General features: G+C 43.9%; 2 protein-coding genes across 5 annotated transcripts; one reads left to right on the top strand and one right to left on the bottom strand.

The window, feature by feature from the left end:
* Positions 1–130: 130 nt before the first annotated feature.
* Positions 131–8,413, bottom strand: troap (trophinin associated protein). Of its 2 annotated transcripts, none has more exons than XM_062458568.1 (16): positions 8,278–8,413; positions 7,825–7,895; positions 7,266–7,494; positions 6,474–7,125; positions 6,237–6,360; positions 5,882–5,934; positions 5,529–5,674; positions 5,042–5,096; positions 4,709–4,854; positions 4,329–4,383; positions 4,149–4,228; positions 3,966–4,049; positions 3,635–3,739; positions 1,541–1,847; positions 1,202–1,392; positions 131–1,045 (listed from the first exon to the last, which is right to left on the bottom strand). In XM_062458568.1, the coding sequence occupies exons 2-16, from the start codon at positions 7,884–7,886 to the stop codon at positions 974–976; spliced, it is 2,361 nt and encodes a 786-aa protein (XP_062314552.1). In that variant the 5' UTR covers positions 7,887–7,895; positions 8,278–8,413; the 3' UTR covers positions 131–973. The 2 variants fall into 2 exon arrangements, with proteins under 2 accessions (XP_062314552.1, XP_062314553.1); XM_062458569.1 differs by having other exon boundaries at positions 135–1,045; positions 1,568–1,847; positions 5,882–5,933; positions 6,233–6,360.
* Positions 8,414–8,949: 536 nt separating this feature from the next.
* def6a (DEF6 guanine nucleotide exchange factor a) lies at positions 8,950–17,901 on the top strand. 3 transcript variants are annotated; one of them, XM_062458572.1, is made up of 11 exons: positions 8,950–9,134; positions 10,828–10,968; positions 11,461–11,646; positions 12,649–12,876; positions 13,067–13,228; positions 13,329–13,437; positions 13,707–14,005; positions 14,432–14,598; positions 16,693–16,891; positions 17,212–17,302; positions 17,663–17,901. In XM_062458572.1, exons 1-11 carry the CDS (start codon positions 9,039–9,041, stop codon positions 17,842–17,844), a joined length of 1,860 nt encoding a protein of 619 aa, XP_062314556.1. In that variant the 5' UTR covers positions 8,950–9,038; the 3' UTR covers positions 17,845–17,901. The 3 variants fall into 3 exon arrangements, with proteins under 3 accessions (XP_062314556.1, XP_062314557.1, XP_062314558.1); XM_062458573.1 differs by having other exon boundaries at positions 8,953–9,134; positions 13,067–13,213; XM_062458574.1 differs by lacking the exon at positions 8,950–9,134 and adding an exon at positions 9,477–9,834.
* Positions 17,902–19,194: the final 1,293 nt, after the last annotated feature.

A 19,194-nucleotide genomic window follows, 5' to 3' on the forward strand; every position in this document is an offset into this window, starting at 1 on the left:
AGAACTATGGTGGTAGGCCTATTTGATTCATTCTGTTATTTAGCATCTCTGCAGGGTTTCTTGTATACAAACAGTTCCATTATAAATTGATTTTGTAGATCAAGTGGTAACATGTCCAGTGGAGGATGGCTCACGTACTGTGAAGGCATCCACAACAATCCACTTTATATCAACAGGATTTACATGCATGACATGTCCAAAAAGACATGTTTCAAAGTTTAACAATACACCTAACAAAATGTATCGCTCCAACTGTCATTTTCTTATACATCCGACAGGCAGTTAAATCGAACACATCGTGAACGTAAGTTATATCAATTTATTATGAACACTGTACATCAAGAACAATTCATTTTAAGCTTCAGTAAGACTAGTGCATTTAGAGCTTGACATGGGATGTTCCTACACACACTATAACACAACACTGACAAATATGACGATACTGACTCAGGTTTCAATAACAAAAAGAACTAATCACACTTGTATTAGAATCCCATGTCCTTTTGTAACATTGATCAAATCAATATGTCACCGACATGCAGTCTGTACTTAAATTACTACATTGACTATTGACTTGTCAACTCATTATTGGTATCAATGTTGACTTTTCCTACACCCATTAATCCCCCTGTTTTTGATTCAAGTCAACACTATAAATATCATACATAGGTTTGCATGCTGGATAAGCAATGTTTGTTGCATATTTCATGAAAAAGTGAACAAAATCACCTGGATACATTATTCGATTCAAGTCATATTTTACTAACCTATTATGAGCAATGATACAGTTTGGAAAATACATATGCCTCAGCATTCTAAAACTGACAGGATTGTGTGTGGAGAGCTCTCAAAAGGTTGTCTATTACAGTGTTTAACAAAACGTCACAAACAATTACAAAATCAGTAACAAATCTCTCTTATCAGACCAAGAGACAAATGCCCGTAAGTGGAGAAAAAAACCCCTCCTTCTTCATCATCTCTCCCACAGTGGAGAGGGACTGGAGTAGGCGGGGCCAGAGGGATCATCGATGACTGGCACAAAACTCTGAAGGACAGGAACAAGACATCAATACCCCGATTAATACAATTATTAGCCGTCACTTGGCTCTAAACCACGTTCAAGGGATTTGACATAGTGTCTGTCTAAGATACAGATAGTAATAGTAAACATGACAACTCTGCTGTCAATCCTCAAACTCACAGTGTAATCTTGCCAGTGTAGGTAAGAGGCTACAGGGTCTCCACAGCGTCTCTGCAGGGAGCAGGAGGATGAGGGAGGGGCGTGGGCGTAGGTGGCCACCTCCCCATCTAGCTGCATCTCCTCGAACGGCGGCAGGCGGCGGCGGAGGAGGGCCGCGGTGGAGCTCAGAGCGCCGGCCTTCTGCACGACACCTTCAATTACACAGTGGACAGAATGGTGTCACAACTACAGCCAGGGCTTGTTAACGATCAAAACTGGATACATCAAATACCAAAAGTAACTTTCAATAAAACGTGTTTAAAAAAAAAACATTTTTACTTTTTATGTTTGCATACAGACCGTTACAGTTTAGGTTTTCTGCTCTACCTCTACGTTGGTTGCTTTGCCCAGCGGGGAGAGAAGCGCTGGGTGTGTCTGGCCCTGGAGGGCTGTCTGGACAGACAGAGGGAAGCTGCTGACTCGCCGCTGCGCTGGTGCCCTGCTCTGGTGCCGAACGCAGCAGCAGCTTGCCAGTCGAGAAGAAAATAACCGATTCTCTGTGCGGGGCCTGGAATAAAGGCTGTCCCACGTCTCCACTCCTCTCTGCCTCTCCGTCTTCAAGGCTCCGGCTCTGCCCAGCCAAGGGCTGCGATTGGGAGGATTCAGTCTGTGAGAGAAGAGGCCAAACATTTACCATCCTGGAACATCTTGGATATAATTTGCTTAAGAAAGGATGGATATATACAGTTAGGTCCATAAATATTTGGACATTGACACAATTTTCATCATTTTGGCTCTGTATACCACCACAATGGATTTGAAATGAAACAATCAAGATGTGCTTTAAGTGCAGACTTTCAGCTTTAATTTCAGGGTATTTACATCCAAATCAGGTGAACGGTGTAGGAATTACAACACATTTTATATGTGGCCCCCCCCTTTTTAAGGGACCAAAAGTAATTGGACAATTGGCTGCTCAGATGTTCCATGGCCAGGTGTATGTTATTCCCTCATGGGAGTTTGTTATTTCATTGACAAGGAGCAGATAAAAGGTCTAGAGTTAATTTCAAGTATGATATTTGTGTTTGGAATCTGTTGCTGTCAACTCTCAATATGAAGTCCAAAGAGCTGTCACCATCAGTGAAGCAAGCCATCGTTAGGCTGAAAAATCAAAACAAACCTATCAGAGAGATAGCAAAAACATTAGGTGTGGCCAAATCAACTGTTTGGTACATTCTTAAAAAGAAAGAACGCACTGGTGAGCTCAGCAACACCAAAAGACCCGGAAGACCACGGAAAACAACTGTGGTGGATGACAGAAGAATTATTTCCCTGATGAAGAAAAACCCCTTCACAACAGTTGGCCAGATCAAGAACACTCTCCAGGAGGTAGGCGTATCTGTGTCAAAGTCAACAATTAAGAGAAGACTTCACCAGAGTAAATACAGAGGGTTCACCACAAGATGTAAACCATTGGTGAGTCTCAAAAACAGGAAGACCAGATTAGAGTTTGCCAAAAAACATCTAAAAGAGCCTGTACAGTTCTGGAACAACATCCTATGGACAGATGAGACCAAGATCAACTTGTACCAGAATGATGGGAATAGAAGAGTATGGAGAAGGGAAGGAACTGCTCATGATCCAAATCATACCACCTCATCAGTGAAGCATGGTGGAGGTAGTGTTATGGCGTGGGCATGTATGGCTGCCAATGGAACTGGTTCCCTTGTATTTATTGATGATGTGACTGCTGACAAAAGCAGTAGGATGAATTCTGAAGTGTTTCGGGCAATATTATCTGCTCAGATTCAGCCAAATGCTTCAGAACTCATAGGACGGCGCTTCACAGTGCAGATGGACAATGACCCCAAGCATACTGCGAAAGCAACCAAAGAGTTTTTTAAGGCAAAGAAGTGGAATGTTCTGCAATGGCCAAGTCAATCACCTGACCTAAATCCAATTGAGCATGCATTTCACTTGCTAAAGACAAAACTGAAGGGAAAATGCCCCAAGAACAAGCAGGAACTGAAGACAGTTGCAGTAGAGGCCTGGCAGAGCATCACCAGGGACGAAACCCAGCGTCTGGTGATGTCTATGGGTTCCAGACTTCAGGCTGTCATTGACTGCAAAGGATTTGCAACCAAGTATTAAAAGTGCCAATTAGATTTATGATTATGTTAGTTTGTCCAATTATTTTTGGTCCCTTAAAAAGGGGGGGGCACATATAAAATGTGTTGTAATTCCTACACCGTTCACCTGATTTGGATGTAAATACCCTGAAATTAAAGCTGAAAGTCTGCACTTAAAGCACATCTTGATTGTTTCATTTCAAATCCATTGTGGTGGTATACAGAGCCAAAATGATGAAAATTGTGTCAATGTCCAAATATTTATGGACCTAACTGTAGATATATACACCACACAGTGTGAAATGGACATGACTACAAGTCTTACAGTACAGGTCTGCTGTGGAGGTTGGTCTGCTCCTGTGTCCTGGTCCCTGATTTCTTCCTCCGCCTGCTCTTGGTCGGTCTCTTTAAACAGCCTCTGAACAACCTCCTGCAGACGACATCATTGATCAAACGGTGAAAAACTATTAAAAAAAAACTTGTACCAGGAAGAAGTTACTACTTAATGCGATTCATCCCAGAACCCCCCCCCCCTCCCCACCACTACATTTTCAATGTTCATGAGCAACTGTGGCTTTAATGTTAAGTTTACCCAGACATGGAGAGTAGAAGAGGACACTGTTGTCACCCTCTCCTCCTCCCGCCCGTCTCCTTACCTCCTTGTCCTTTGTGTGGCCCTGGAGGCCCCTGAGGCTGGGAGGGCCGGCGCGGGGGGTCCGGTGCGCAGACATAAGCTTCCTCTGAAACACAACGTCTCATGTCATATGAAGCCACTCGGGGGGGGGGGGGGGGGGGGGGGGGGTAGGGGCGGTGGTACCTGCGTTACATACTGTACTGACCATAGACAGAGAATGATGCCTGGTGTCAGGAACACGCTGAGGGCTCCATTTCCTTGCTGGGGTCTGGTCGAGAGCCATCACTGAGCACACAGAAACATGGACCAACAAAGACATCTTTCATATGAAAGGTTCCATTTGAGGCAGAGGGGATGGTTGAAGGGGTAGGGTAGTGCTGCTTACCCATAGGACCTGCTGCTGCCTCGGCACGGCTCTTTGTGACAGGTACTCTCTGAGCCTGGAAACACAGGTACTAGCATGTCTAGGATATAGATACTACGACTGTCCAGGCTCTAGATACTGTGACTGATATACAGACAAGAAAACCGACGAGGACACTGATATTGATGCACAAATTTATATGTAGCGACAGTTTTGTACATTTTTACCGTATCTATTTGTAGCAAAAATAAAATTGAATTATGAAATTATATACATAAAATGTTGTGTTTATTCAGAGGCTGCATTTAATTAAAGACTGAAGGTGCTATGACTGTCTAGCAGAAGTGGGTGGCAGGACAGATGTGGGTGGGCCAGTAGCTGGAGAGATAAGGGTAACTTACTGTGTAGATGGAGGTGGTCCTGCCTGAGGGGCAGACAGACCTGCAGGGTGTGGCCCCCAGGGTTCCTCCAGCCTTCACCCCCTCGTTCTGCAGAATACTGCTCAAGGCGGCGGGGTCCGGGGAGAACTGCACTGCTCTGGACGGACCTATGGGAGAACAAGAGGCCCATGCTGCCAGTCAAAACAACACTTATAGACAAATACAGTAGCTTGAAAAAGTATTCGGTCCCCTTCACTGTTTGCACATTTGACATAAACAAAGACATCTTTCATAAAAAGGTTCCATTTGTTGAGGCAGAGGGGATGGTTGAAGGGGTAGGGTAGTGCTGCTTACCCATAGGACCTGCTGCTGCCTCGGCACGGCTCTTTGTGACAGGTACTCTCTGAGCCTGGAAACACAGGTACTAGCATAAATGGACAAAGTACAGTAGAGAGGTGTACTTCACTGATCCCCTGGGGGGGAAGGGTTAAAGCTGCATTGTAAGGCACAGCACGAAATATACATAATCGAAAATATACTAAGTAACAGGATCTTATAAAAACTGCAACTTACAATATATCACTTCAATAAGAAAGTGGTTAACATGCAGGGGTTTTTGGCCTGCTAGATAGTGCAAAACACGCCAAAGGTGTGCAACACATTTGTGTCCGAAAATTGTCCGTAAGCAAGTCCAAGTCTACCGAATGGATCTAGATACTATGACTATCTAAGATATAGACACAATGACGGTTTAACATATAGATACTATGACTGTCTAGCAGAAGTGGGTGGCAGGACAGATGTGGGTGGGCCAGTAGCTGGAGAGATAAGGGTAACTTACTGTGTAGATGGAGGTGGTCCTGCCTGAGGGGCAGACAGACCTGCAGGGTGTGGCCCCCAGGGTTCCTCCAGCCTTCACCCCCTCGTTCTGCAGAATACTGCTCAAGGCGGCGGGGTCCGGGGAGAACTGCACTGCTCTGGACGGACCTATGGGAAAACAAGAGGCCCATGCTGCCAGTCAAAACAACACTTATAGACAAATACAGTAGCTTGAGAAAGTATTCGGACCCCTTCCCTTCGAGCGCATTTGACAGTGTTGTAGATTTAACTGCTTAACTATACAGTATATCCACACATTATTTTGTATACAGAAAAAAAGAGTGTCTGCAGACAAAGTTGCAGGCCAGGACTAACCTGCGGAGGGCTTGTTCTTCTGTCGACTCTTCATCACGGACACTCTCTGTGGCTGGAAGGAAGGAAAATAAAAACTAACTTAAACTGATACCACCAGCTTGGTATTGAAAACATGTTGCATTGTACAGTATACCTTCAAAAATGTGTCATCAATTTATCTCTCAATTTCTTAGTAAACTAAAGTGCAGGTGTTCCATGTAGTTACGGAATGATAGATTATTACGGAATGATATGGTCACTGTAACCAGAAACTAGGTCGGCGTTCAAACAAAAACACATTTGAAAACAAATATCTATTTCCACCTAAACCAATTTCAGGGCACTGTAAAACAATCATTTTAGCTGCCTCACCAAGAAGTTCCAGGCTTGAGAGGAGCCCGGAGGCTGGGGAGTACCTTGGGCTCCCCCTTCAGACACTCGTTCATTCTGGAGGATCCCGTTTTTGGCTCTAGGGTCAGGACAGAACATCTCTCCACTCCCTGGAAGAACACAGTCAACATCAGCAGCAATAGATCAATCGAAAAGAATCATTGAGATATCAGGAACGATAGAGAATGATACGCCTGCCCAGAGAATCCTTCGGTTCACTCACCTGCTGTCCCACTCAACACCTGGACACTGGTAGCTGACTGCAGAGACTGGTTATCATGCAGGGTCTTGGGGAGTTCTTTGAGGCTGAGCATGTTCAAATGTTTCAAGCAGGACTCTGAGGTAAAGGCTGGCTGAGCGGAGGCAGTGGCACAATTCAGAACTTTGCTTTGACCAGATAAAGCAGTAGGCAAACCCACTGACGTGGGGTCAAAAGTACTTGGAGCCTGGCAATGCCCGGGGTGTCCTGCTCCAGTTACTGTACAGTTTGTGGAAAATGTTTGAGGTTGAGACTCAGAGATATGAGCACTGGTTGTCTGGTGTTTCAAAGGCCCCTTTTTTCCATTGCATAACCCCTTATTGGACTGTGACAACACGGATGGTCTTGTTTTTTGTGCAGCCAAATGCTGGCCAGGAGTTACATGTGGAGAACGCTCAACTCTTGACTTGGATTGAAGTCTTTGAGTTGCTGAAACAATCCCTGGTGGATCTGTATGAGCTGTGGTGCTAGAGTTTACAGGCAGGGTGGGTTGAAGACCTGCTCTTGAGATAGGATGAATTGCCGGCCTTTGATTTTCTACCATTCTGTGAGCCTTAGGATGGGAGAAGTTGAATGGGACAGGCTTGGTACATTGCTTCTTCGTCTTAGCTTTACCCTACGCAAGGCAGAGGACAAAAACACATTAGAAATCCACTAGTTAAGGTATTGTTAAAGCTGGTTATTGTTGTACAATAGTACATTAATTTGTACAGTCAGTAAGGGAAGTTCACAGATGAAGAACACAGATGCACTTACTGAAAGGGGATTTTCCTCCCATCTCCTGTGGGATTGAGTGAAGTCAGTGGGTGCTTGGAGTTTCAGGGACTTGGCAAGCACAGGCAGTCTGCTTATACCAGGTCTTCCAGGTGCTTTTTCAGCACCAGCTGGGTCCTTGTTCTCAATACCTCGTTTGGTAGGGTGAGGCACCGATAGGTATTTAGAAGACGTTGGGTCTCCAGTCATTTTGTTAAACTCGTTCTGCATTCTGTAAAAACCACATGAGGACGCTTTGGATTTTAGAGCTCTTGTAAAAACAATGACTTACATTACACGTTATTAATTTAGTAGACACGTTAGTCCAAAATGATGCACAAAGTGCATATAGAGAGTAAAGGAAAAGATCAAGGATCAGAAGTGAATAGAGCCAACAGTATTTTGGTGGTCTGAGTGCAAGAATGGTCTGTATCTTCTAGCCACATCCCAGCTGCCAGGCACAATGCACTTTATTCAGAAGGCAGTTGCAGTTGATAAATAAGATGGCAACTCAACAGACAGTGTAATAATACAATCTATCAATTCTGTGAGTCCTACATACCTTGAATGATCATTCTGAATTTTGTTTCGACTTTGCTGGCGAAGTACTGGGTAGGAATCCATTGTAGTGCACTAAAAGTCGACGGAGGTTATGTAAATGAGGAGACATAAGAAATATCAATTAAACACACGGTGTTAATAGTGGACAGCACACATGATGCACATAACTATAGCCATTTAGAAAGCTGAGTTTGCAAGTTGAGGATTGGCTATCACTCTATGCTACACATAGATGGGTAGGGGTAGAACCAGTGTAAATTTGCTGTTACGGTGACTAGGTAGCTACAAATCATCTAAGTTAGGGAGCTTGCTAGAAAATACAATTACTGGAACTTACCACTGACGAGCTAGCTAGTTAGCTAGCACATGATATGGAAATAAAATATAGATGTAAAACTAGCAAACTAAGCATGACAAAGCAACAAACATGCAAAAGTTGCGTGCCTCTGCAAACCTTTATTTGAATGAATCGTAACGTAATCGGTATTTGTCTTGCGTTAAATACATAGATGAAAATCCCTTAATTGTTTGTTGGCTGCTGCACAGGACAGATGAAACCCTGAAAACTTCCTGAAAACACCGAAGTTTGTAAAAAGCGCGCCTTTCTATTGGTTGACAGCAGAAGCTGATTTGGCCAATAGTGGCTCGGTATTACAGGAAGTATTACTTAAGCCAATTGGCGACAGGCATACGTAAACAACTCCATGGAAACGACGCTATAAAGCATTACCACGTGACTCATGTTTTGGGGAATTTATCATAGATATATATAAAGACTTTTTATACATATATATCTATGGAATTTACCCCCTCGGTTAAATAGGATAGTACATTTAAAAAAAATCAAGTTTATTTTTTACATACAGTTTTACAACAGGTAAAAAATAAATAATGATTGCATTGTCCAAACTGCACAGTTGAAGCAAAGATGATAAATAAAATATATATATTTTTTTATTAAAAAATAAACTACATTAATTTAAGATAAAGTTGAATAAATTATCGATAGAAAACTGTTTTTAGATCTGATGAAAATGCTCACACCCAAACACGCTTGAATTCACCTCTATTTCTTACCAGCAGGTGGTGTTAAGACTGGCTGGTGGAGCAGTCATGTCTTTACCGCTAGGTGTTGTGTGGTTGTGACAGCGGGGCCACGTATGAGAAGAGAGGAAGGAGACACAGAGGAAAACAGAAAGTTATGCTGCTGCAGAAATGGACCTGCGCTCAGAGTTACTGAAGTCTATTTGGTATGGTTTTACAGCCCTGGATTTAGAGAAGAGCGGTAAAGTGTCAAAGTCTCAGCTCAAGGTGAGTCGAGAACCGTTTTCAGGTAAACTATATCGATTGGCCAGTGCTTTTGGGGTGTCGGCTTTATCATTTATCATTTCCGACCTAAAGCATCATGTGGAGTTAAATTATTTAGTCCAGAAATATAAAATTACACATTTATTTTCTAAAGAAACTGGTCTGGATGGGTTAGAGCTACCATAGCTCGTGTGAAATAACTCACAAACATATATCTTGTAGATTTTATATTTATGATCTCATCTTTTATTTCCTGTTTGATAAAAGGCTAGGCACATGCTCTGTAGCACGATGTACTGACTGCTGTAGTACTTTATACTCGGTGATGCAGTAATTTCCTTCAGAGAATAAACCACTGTTGATATTGAAAAGGCATGCACAATGTCCACTTTTGTGTGCCAGAAGTGTGAGGAACAGTGCAACAGTTTGCCCTCAGTCTAGATATGAATGGGAGCCCTCATCACAAAGTTTCATCCAGACTGGGCCCGTGATGTAACATCTTGCAGTGCAATGGGTACTCAGACACTGAACTAGAACCAGAGCATAGCTGTTGAATAAAATATTCAATCCCATTGTATGGGGCCATGTATGTTCTCAAAGGCCACTATTATTACATTGCAACAAAAGAAAAGTGCTGTGGAAGATGGGCTTACAATGTGGTTCTACAACAAGGACTTTACATTAACAGCATGCTCCATGTAAGGTGAGTGTTCTATTGAGGAATTGTGTATTATTATCTTTATTTTAAAAAATGGGCCTTAAACTGATCTTAGACTGTAGCTACCAGTTGTGGAGACATTTCACTCTCCCACTCCCACCCGACTCTATCCAGTCCCTCATTCTCACCATGTGCTCCTGCCTGGCTACCAGCAGCATCACGTAGCCAGGCTCATCCCAGGTAGACTACTGGGGTCTGGAGGAACGTGGTGGTCCAGAGACAGTGCTGTCACTCACGTAGAAACAGACATAGTGTACCATGTTCCACATTCACTTATTTTTAAACAAAGACACAGAAAATAGAGTAGAGAAGAGGAATGGAACGACAGGATGTGGTGATGTTTCTGAAGAAAGGGGGCCGGGTGCAGGGGTTGTTCACCAAATATCCGACACGTCTACTTTACATTTTTCTATTTCCGTCCCCATCCTCTTATTTGTAGATATTAATCAATCTGTACAGTGTAGCTGAGGGCAGTCTGAAAGATGAATCATTAATCTAGCAACCTTTAACCAGAAAGGGCTTTCTTGCTTTGGCTGGATCATCGGTGGCTGCAAAAAATATAAACCTCACATAATGATCCAATGTTTGTCTTTACCAGAAAGCTGAAGTATAAACAATTTGAGCTTTTATGTTTCACTGCCTACAAAGATAAAATCGTTCCTTATTTGATTGTATGGTGTAGGTTTGGCTGAAATAACACTCCAAAAATGCCCTAGCAATTTATTTAGCAAAAATATTAGTTATGAGCTTGCTTATGCTTGAAACACGTACATTTGGCTTCCAGTACAGTAAGAATATGTCACTTAATTTACTAGGAAAAAGTCCAACTAGATTTGAAATCTAAAAATAAGATTATCACACTCAGTTAGACATACAGATTTTGCAGTATCAGTGTCAGTACACTAGTTAATAACGATGCAGTATTCTTCACTTGCAGTTCTGTTGTTTTGCTGCATCTCATATGTTGTGTGTCTCCAGGTCCTGTCCCATAACCTGTGTACCGTCCTGTGTATCCCTCATGATCCTGTGGCTCTGGAGGAACACTTCAGGGATGATGATGATGGTCCAGTCTCCAGCCAGGGCTACATGCCTTACCTTAACAAATATATCCTGGACAAGGTGATGCTCATGCACACACACACACACACACAAATAAAGAGTTATTTTAGATGGGATTATATCAGTGTTTCCCCTAGGTTTACAGCTTAGGGGGGGGGGGGGGGCAGCAGCGGGCGGGTGGGTGGGGTGGGGGTCGCCCAACCATGTAGAGACAGAAATGGCATACCGTTGTGTAAATAAGATAAATAACATAACTTTAGTTTGTTTAATAAAAGAGCAAGCTATAGACCTGTTTTATAGGAAAGGTAACCTTAAACGACTTATTTTGCGATCTGGCGCTATATATATAATAATAATAATAATAATAATAATAAAAATGAAGATTTTGTATTTTTTATTAACTTGACCTTCCAGGGGGGGGGGGGGGGGTGCTGTTGGGGGGGTGGGGCCCCTAATATAATGGTAGGGGAAACACTGTATATTTTTATGGGGTCATATAAGTTTAGCTCAGATACAATTTTTGTTTCTATCTATCTATATTCTGCCTTTCAGGTAGAAGAGGGTTGTTTTAAGAAGGAGAATGTTGACGAGCTTTGCTGGACTCTCACTGCAAAGAAGAACTACCGTCCAGACAGGAGCAGCAGCAGTGTGCTGCCAGAGAAAGATGCATTCCGTCTCTGGTGTCTCTTCAACTTCTTGTCTGAAGACAAGTACCCGCTGGTTATGGTGCCCGATGAAGTAAGTTCCTCCTTTAACCCTTGTGTTATCTTCGGGTCATTCTGACCCATCAGTCATTGTGACCCACCGTCGTATTGCGACAACTTTACCGCATACAAAAACAAAGTGAAGCATTTTCTTTTAACCGTTGGGCTGTCTCAGACCCCCCACATTGCAAAGGTTAAAAGAAAATTATTTTTATTTGTTTTTATATTGGGTAAAATTGGGTAAACACAACAATGGTTCGTTATGAACCTTTGGGTCATGTGACCTGAAGGCATCACAAGGGTTAAAACGTTGCTTTAAATGCTACATGACTGTCAACAACAGTATCTCCCTCCAAGGAGGAGTTGGTTTCCCAAACGTTCTACAGATACTCCGGTTTACACAAATTTGAAAAAAATTCAGATTGATCATTTTACACGTAAAATGTTCCACGGTTCACATTTTCTGTACCCTTTAAACTTGAATAAGGAAAGTGTCGAGGGCAAACTTTCAGAGACCTGTGGCCGTGTGGGTTTATTTCCTGCCACGTGTTTCCTGTAGTCTCTTTTTCAATCTTGCACTTGGTAGAGCTATAGACCTACAAAGACCAGCCACAACTCTCAGAGCAGGTCCAGATGGAAAGATGTAACAAGTTATGACAACAACCTCAAGTGGTCATGATAATAGGTTTATTTGTATATTTGATCGAATGAGACACGTTGTACCAAGCAAAGACAAAACATCCTTACCATCAACATATGGGAGTCAGCTGGCTGAGTGGTTAGGGAATCGGGCTAGTAATCAAAAGGTTGCTGGTTCGATTCCTGGCTGTGCAAAATGACGTTGTGACCTTGGGCAAGGCACTTCACCCTACTTGCCTCGGGGGAATGTCCCTGTACCTACTGTAAGTCGCTCTGGATAAGAGCGTCTGCTAAATGACTAAATGTAAATGTAAACATATCAATCATCTTCATCCTTTGCACTCGTCACTGTTATTCCTTAATATGTAGCCTTCTTAACGTTCTCTACTCTGCTAAGGTGGAATACCTACTGAAGAAGACATGCATGGCCATGAGCATTGATCTCAACTGTGTGGAGCTGGAAGACTTCATCACCCAGGAGTCAGTGCAGCAGAGTGGCTTCACTGTTTGGGTTTTTCTGGAGATGATGAATTCTGGGAAGATAACCAGAGCTGTAGACAAGGAAATAACCAGCATGGCTATTGAAGAGGTCTACCGGGAAATAGTTGGCGATGTCCTCAAAGAGGTATAGTCCCTTAAAACAAACAATAATTCTACATAACATCCCTTTTTACTGTTCCGTATCAAAGTCAGTGTTTATTTTGAACTATTCCATTTCTATTCGACCAGGTCAGGTCTCAAGAGGGCCGCGTCTTGTGTCTAAGAACCCTGACCCTGTCTTAGTGATTGTGTGTGTTGATTGTGTCAACCCCCAGGGCTACCTGTGGAAGAAGGGCCAACTAAGGAGGAACTGGAAGGAGCGTTGGTTCACCCTGTGGCCCAGTCACCTGGCCTACTACACCGGGGAGGATCGCAAGGACTGTCAGGGCAACATAGCCCTGGACGCAAACTGCTGCGTGGAGGTACACGCAGGACAAGTAGGGCAAGCTGGGGTTTAAATATAACGTGTCCACAAGCATAGTCATTCTTATTGACTATGTTGGTGCATATTGAGTTCATTTCTGTGCTGTTTGTCAGGTGCTGCCAGACCGAGATGGGAAGAGGTGTATGTTTTGTTTGAAAACCCTCTCCAAGAGCTACGAGATGAGCGCCTCCGACACCAAGCAGAGGCAGGAGTGGACGGCAGGTGTGTGTGTCTCTGATTCGGGTTTGATCAAAGTCAGCAAGCTGTCACATCCACATCAATGAGCTCACTTAGCGGCAACATTAAAGAGCTTTCAGTCGCAGCAATCCCACAGACCGCAACACGCCGACCGGTGCGGTATTCGCACGCAGGTGAAGGTTGTCTGGCTCCTCCAAGCAGGGGCGTTTCGTGCCGTGATGGTTACAAAAGTGCATTGTCAATTTTGTGGCAAATCCAGCTGAATGACCCCTCCCCACACGTCCCCCCAACAGCCATTCAGACGGCCATCCGGCTCCAAGTGGAGGGCAAGTCTTCGCTCCACAAGGACCTGAAGATGAAGCGTCGGGAGCAGAGGGAGCAGCGGGAGAAGCGTCTGCTGGCCAAGGAGGAGGAGGGTGAGCGTCTGCGCGCCCTGCAGGAGGAGCGCGAGCACAAGCTGGCCGAGCTGGAGCTGCTGAAGGAGGCCCAGCGGCAGGCGCAGGCCCTGCTGGAGCAGGACGAGCAGAGGAGACGCCAGCAGCACCAGCAGCTGCAGCAGGCCCTGGAGGTGCAGCTCCGCGAGGCTGAGGAGGTGAAGGGGGGTGCTGGGGGGTGGAGGTGTTGGGGTGGGTGGAGGTGTTGGGGGGAGGTGGAGGGGGGTGGGGGGAGTGGAGGGGGTGGGGGTGTGGAGGTGGAGGGGGGTGGAGGGTGGGGTGGGAGTGGAGTGGAGAGGTAAGGGACAGATAGCAGCAGCGTGACACAAAGGGGATGGAGAGAGGACGGAAAGAAGCTGCAAAGGAGGAGGAAGAAGCTGAAAGGTTGAGGGAAGTTGTAGGGGGTACAGAAAGCACAACAGCAGCAGAGAGTGGGTCTGAGGTTGAGACTGGTGGGCTGAGTGCAGAAGAAGAGCGTGCTTGGCGCCTGGTTTAAGCTGGAGCAGGGCACATATGTGCATCTACTGTGCGTGTATGTGGAACCGGAGCGGGACCTCTGATGTTTGGCGGGTGTGGTCCCTTAGGCGCGGGCCAGCATGCAGGTGGAGATGGCTCTGAAGGAGGAGGAGGCGGAGAGGCAGAGGAAAAGGATTCAGGAGCTGGAGGAGTTGCAGAAACGTCTGGAGGAGGCGTTGCAGCAGGAGATCAAGGCCCGTCTCGACGAGGAGGCCCACCGCTACGCTCAGGCTGGGTAGGCGGCTTCACTGAGGCTCTTTCACACACACACACACACACACACACACACACACACACACACACGAGCACACACACACACACACACTCGAGCACATGTGCAATATACACACCCACATTGCACGGATGATTACACAACACTCAGCTACCTCTCAGTATTATCATGTTCATCTAGGTCACGTACAGATAAAATGTACTACTTGCACTTGTGAGTTTAGATGTGATTAAGTTTTATAAATTTCAGCCGAGGGTGTGTGTAACAGAAGTTGGTCGCTTGCAGTTAAAGGAGTTCATACTACACTAGGTTCCTGAGGAAGTTTAGTTTTTTTCACAGAGGAAGTTGTATGGGACTGTAACACTCCAAATGTGTGTCAACATGCTCATGCACTGCACAGCCACTGTCCTTTTACGAAAGGTGTCAAGCGTGCACTAAATGAGAACTTCAAATGCTAAGCATTAAAGGTGTCATTTACAGATTTTATAGGGTATTTCACACTGTTCCTAAGGATTTTATAGGGTATTTCACACTTAGCATTTGAAGGATTTTATAGGGTATTTCACACTGTTCCTTAAGGTCTCCAAATAGGGTATGTAACATTGGTTGGGCTGAAAATGGCCCGGGTGCTGTTCTATGCGCCCTAATGCACCCTGTTAAATAGCCCTGGAATAAAACGAGAGGTTTTCTCTCTTTTATGGTATGCTCATGAATATATCGATGAGCTGCACGCTGATTGGTTGGTTTACAACGAGTGAAGCTGCGGAGCAAAGACGCAACACAGCCACTGAAACATCGAAGGTGGAAACTTGAAATAGAAACGTACAAATAAATCTATTGTGTCTACAGTAAACAACACTGTTTTTAACAGATTGACTAGATATCATTTGAAATGATAACGTTAGTTGTTTCCACGTCTGTTGTCGAAGCAAGTAACGTTACAGCTTAGCAACCAAACTATCGTGATTCAACTCAGCTTCAGTTAGCTCTAGGCTAGCTATCTTACTGAAAATAGAATAAAAAATAACCTGTCAAAGCTCTGGACAAACATGCATCGTGAATTGTAGATTTACATGACAACTCAGGATTTATTCGAATGAAACACAGTCAGGAACATTAAATAACGTTAGCCCCATTGCCAATAAACAAAATCATTACACATTCTACCTATGCTAGATACAGGCAGGATACTTAGCATTGCTAATAACTGTTAGTGACAAAATCGTACTAAAGGTTGTGGTTGTGATGAACATAACATAAGGTCTGAACAGCACCTCTTTTCAGCAACAGCTTCATAGCAAATCCTGCTTTACATTGTCCCAGGTTTACAAAACTGTCCTCTGTGGTTCGAGCAAATCTGCAAATGTGTAATTGAAGGTCGAACTGCACAAGGATCTTCTTATAGACAAACATCACAGCCCATTGGGTGTTTGGTTCCTTGGGAAGACTCTGAAAAGTGTCAGCCTGCATTGACGACCATAGTCCATTTTCAATATCCTTGAAAAATGTTTTTCTTTGTAATTCCGTGGACGTTCACAGAGCAGCGTGCAGCAAATTTTTGGGCGTGACAAAGGTACAGACCAGAGCCAAAAAAGGTGGAGCCTGGATGGATTTTGTGAAACCGACCGTTTTACAGCAGCAGTTTCAAATTGTGAGATTTTCGGAAATCTCACAATTTTAGGAAAGAGGTGTCAATGGGGGGTCAATGGGGAGAGGTGAGGGAATCAGGCTAGTAATCCGAAGGTTGCCAGTTCGATTCCCGGTCATGCCAACTGACGTTGTGTCCTTGGGCAAGGCACTTCACCCTACTTGCCTTGGGGGAATGTCCCTGTACTTACTGTAAGTCGCTCTGGATAAGAGCGTCTGCTAAATGACTAAATGTAAATGGACTTTGAGGTTCACAGTATTTTACCTACCGAACTGTATAACAAGGTACACTCGGTTTTGCAGTGAATGACTCCTTTAAGCTGGTTGGGCGGGCACCTCGCTCACTAACTAGCTCAGGCTAAGCTTCATATGGTGGAGATGCCACAGTCACGCTTTGCACGAGCATGAATATAAAACCAGTTCCTTACTGTGTGTGCACTCCTCCTGCAGTTTACTGGCAGAGGAGGAGGATAAGATGAAGGCCCTGATGGCCCTCCAGGAGGAGCAGGAGGACTACATCCTGAAGACCCAGAGGGAGAAGCAGGAGCTCAGGCAGGAGATGGAGACCAAGTCCCGGGATCTGGACGAGGCCCAAAGACAGCTGGAGGAGGTCCGCGCCAACCGGCACCGGGTGGACCAGGATGTGGTGGTGAGCATCCACACACACCTTTACCTTACCTAACTCATAGTAGATACTGACATGGGGAACACACATGAATTGAAATACATCTTAATTCATTTTTGCATGTTTTCTTTTTGCTACAAGTGACTGTACAGTGATAATGTGAATGTTATTAGTATAAAGCGACCCAAGCTTTTAGCGTAATTCAATAAAACACTTTTACATGCTCAAACTCAAAGTATTTGTCCTCGTTTTATTGTGTTGTTAGTAGTGATAGAGTAGCATGCAACGAATATAACTTAATGACTAATGATTGCTGATCAGGAGCTTGTGTTGTCTCTACACAGGCTGCCCAAAGGAAGCTTCGGCAAGCCAGCACCAATGTCAAGCATTGGAATGTTCAAATGAACAGGCTGATGCGTCCCATTGGACCAGGAGGTATCGAACACACCTTCTAGCATTTTGATGATTTTGAACTATATGGCCACACCCACTATCTATAGTTACACCCACTATATATGGGTGCATATGCTCCTGGATGATATTTCACCTAGAGGTGGTTATGGTTAGCATTCATCTACAGTGTGGCTAGAGTTGTTGTACAGAAGTGTCTCTTTCTCTGTGGGTTCAGGGAATAGTTTTCACGCCATGTCAATAGACTCACTTCCTGTAATGTAATATCAAGTTCTAATGTGCTGCAGTTTTCAGTATTAATAATATAGAAGTTTGGCAACAGAAAATCAGCTTGGTACAATCTCACTTCCTGTGTTGTTCTTTCCCATCCGTGCCGACTCAAAGAGAAGAGGCCTTCAGGTGGGGGCTCCTTCTCCAGTTTCCAGATCCCCTCACAGAGAGACCCCGGCCTGCGCCTCAGACAGAGGTCCGATGACGAGAGCAAGGAGAACGTGGACAGCAGCGCCGCGTGCGAAGGGGAGCGCCGTCTTTCCCAGGCCTCAAACGGAGACATGGAGACCTCGTGAGAACATGACCCCATGAGGAGAACAACACCAGTGGTGTGTTACTTTGGGGGGGGGGGGGGGGGGGGGTTCCTGAGGAAAGGGGTGGCAAAGATCTTGGGAAAGTGTTAATACAACTCAAATTGGTTGTGTGGGCTTGAGTATTGGTTGTGAAGGACTGCAGATAAAGATATGATAGCAAACATGTCTTCTGCAGTTTCAAGTTGACTGGCAAAGACAGTTCATTCCCCTACTCGAACCCCCACTGACTCCATGTTGTCATGAAGAACCTGTGCAGCAGCAAACAATACTAACACCCTAACAATACACAAATACAGAGATGGTCGTACAACATTTTTATCTTAAACGTGTTCTATGATACTACGAGACTAATACCGTTTTTTTCAATCTTACAAGAAAATAATTTGAAGAAAACTGTTCTGGCTCAGTGGTTTGAGTTTGTTTACTTTTCAAATGTCCTTTTATTTGAAAAGCTTTTTAACTGAGTGCAAGGAATTGGATGGACTCAATGAAAAAAATGCCTAACAGTGTGTTTCCCTTTGAATCTGAATATCTATAACAATATGGTATGGGAGGGAAAGGATGTATTAAAAACTACAGCTTCAGTTTCAACTGTGTGTGAACACAAAGCAAGATTAGGATAGTTTTAGAAGGCGGGTTTTTAACACATTTTCTTGGTAATAATATGATGTGTTATATTTACAGAATAAAATATACTGTACCATAAATACAATAAAATATATAAAGCCAAACCCAAAAATATGAATTTGCTCATAATGACATTTGATAATTGGAGTTTTTAATTACAAAACAATTCAAGTTATTCAAACCACTAGAACCCTGAGTAATACCTTCCATGGCACAGTCATACATAAACCTCTATTGTCTGAAAGCTGTATATTATGCATATATGACATCCTCGATCTTTAAGGTAATCTTAGAGGGCCACCTTTTGGCTCTCTAGTGTAGGTGACGGTGTATGGATGACTTGTGTGCACTCACATATACCCATCATTTACACAAAGAAATTGGGTAATTGGGTGTGCTCAAGCCTTCGGCGAGAGCACAACCTTTGTTCTCTCACATATATTATTGTGAGAATGCTGTTAAGCATTCTCACTATTGCTTTTCAACTTCTCAGTTCTTCCGCCGATTTTTGGCCTTTAACTCGTTCTGCATACTTTAACCGATTCCTACAACTTTTGTATCAAAACGTTCAGCTCCTTCAGGAGATGATGGCTATGACTTTTGGTATTTCTCACTTTTATACTTTTTAAGACATTAAGGTTTTTGTGCAAATTATTCTCCCATTAAAAGTAATGGTAAATCCTTTCAAATCATTAAAAAGCTTCC

Source organism: Osmerus eperlanus, chromosome 4 (assembly GCF_963692335.1).
Source record: "Osmerus eperlanus chromosome 4, fOsmEpe2.1, whole genome shotgun sequence".
NCBI classification, from domain to species: domain Eukaryota; kingdom Metazoa; phylum Chordata; class Actinopteri; order Osmeriformes; family Osmeridae; genus Osmerus; species Osmerus eperlanus.

Bases quoted from the DNA above. Each gene is read 5' to 3' on its own strand.
- def6a (XM_062458572.1), top strand. From the start codon at position 9,039: ATGGACCTGCGCTCAGAGTTACTGAAGTCTATTTGGTATGGTTTTACA. The intron at 13,438-13,706 runs GTGTGTGTGTCT...TCCCCCCAACAG, and splicing joins GAGGCAGGAGTGGACGGCAG to CCATTCAGACGGCCATCCGG. The intron at 16,892-17,211 runs GTGAGCATCCAC...GTCTCTACACAG, and splicing joins GGGTGGACCAGGATGTGGTG to GCTGCCCAAAGGAAGCTTCG.
- troap (XM_062458568.1), bottom strand. From the start codon at position 7,886: ATGGATTCCTACCCAGTACTTCGCCAGCAAAGTCGAAACAAAATTCAG. The intron at 5,935-6,236 runs CTTGGTGAGGCA...TCCTTCCTTCCA, and splicing joins TCCTCTCAAGCCTGGAACTT to GCCACAGAGAGTGTCCGTGA. The intron at 3,740-3,965 runs GTAAGGAGACGG...TGTCGTCTGCAG, and splicing joins GCCACACAAAGGACAAGGAG to GAGGTTGTTCAGAGGCTGTT.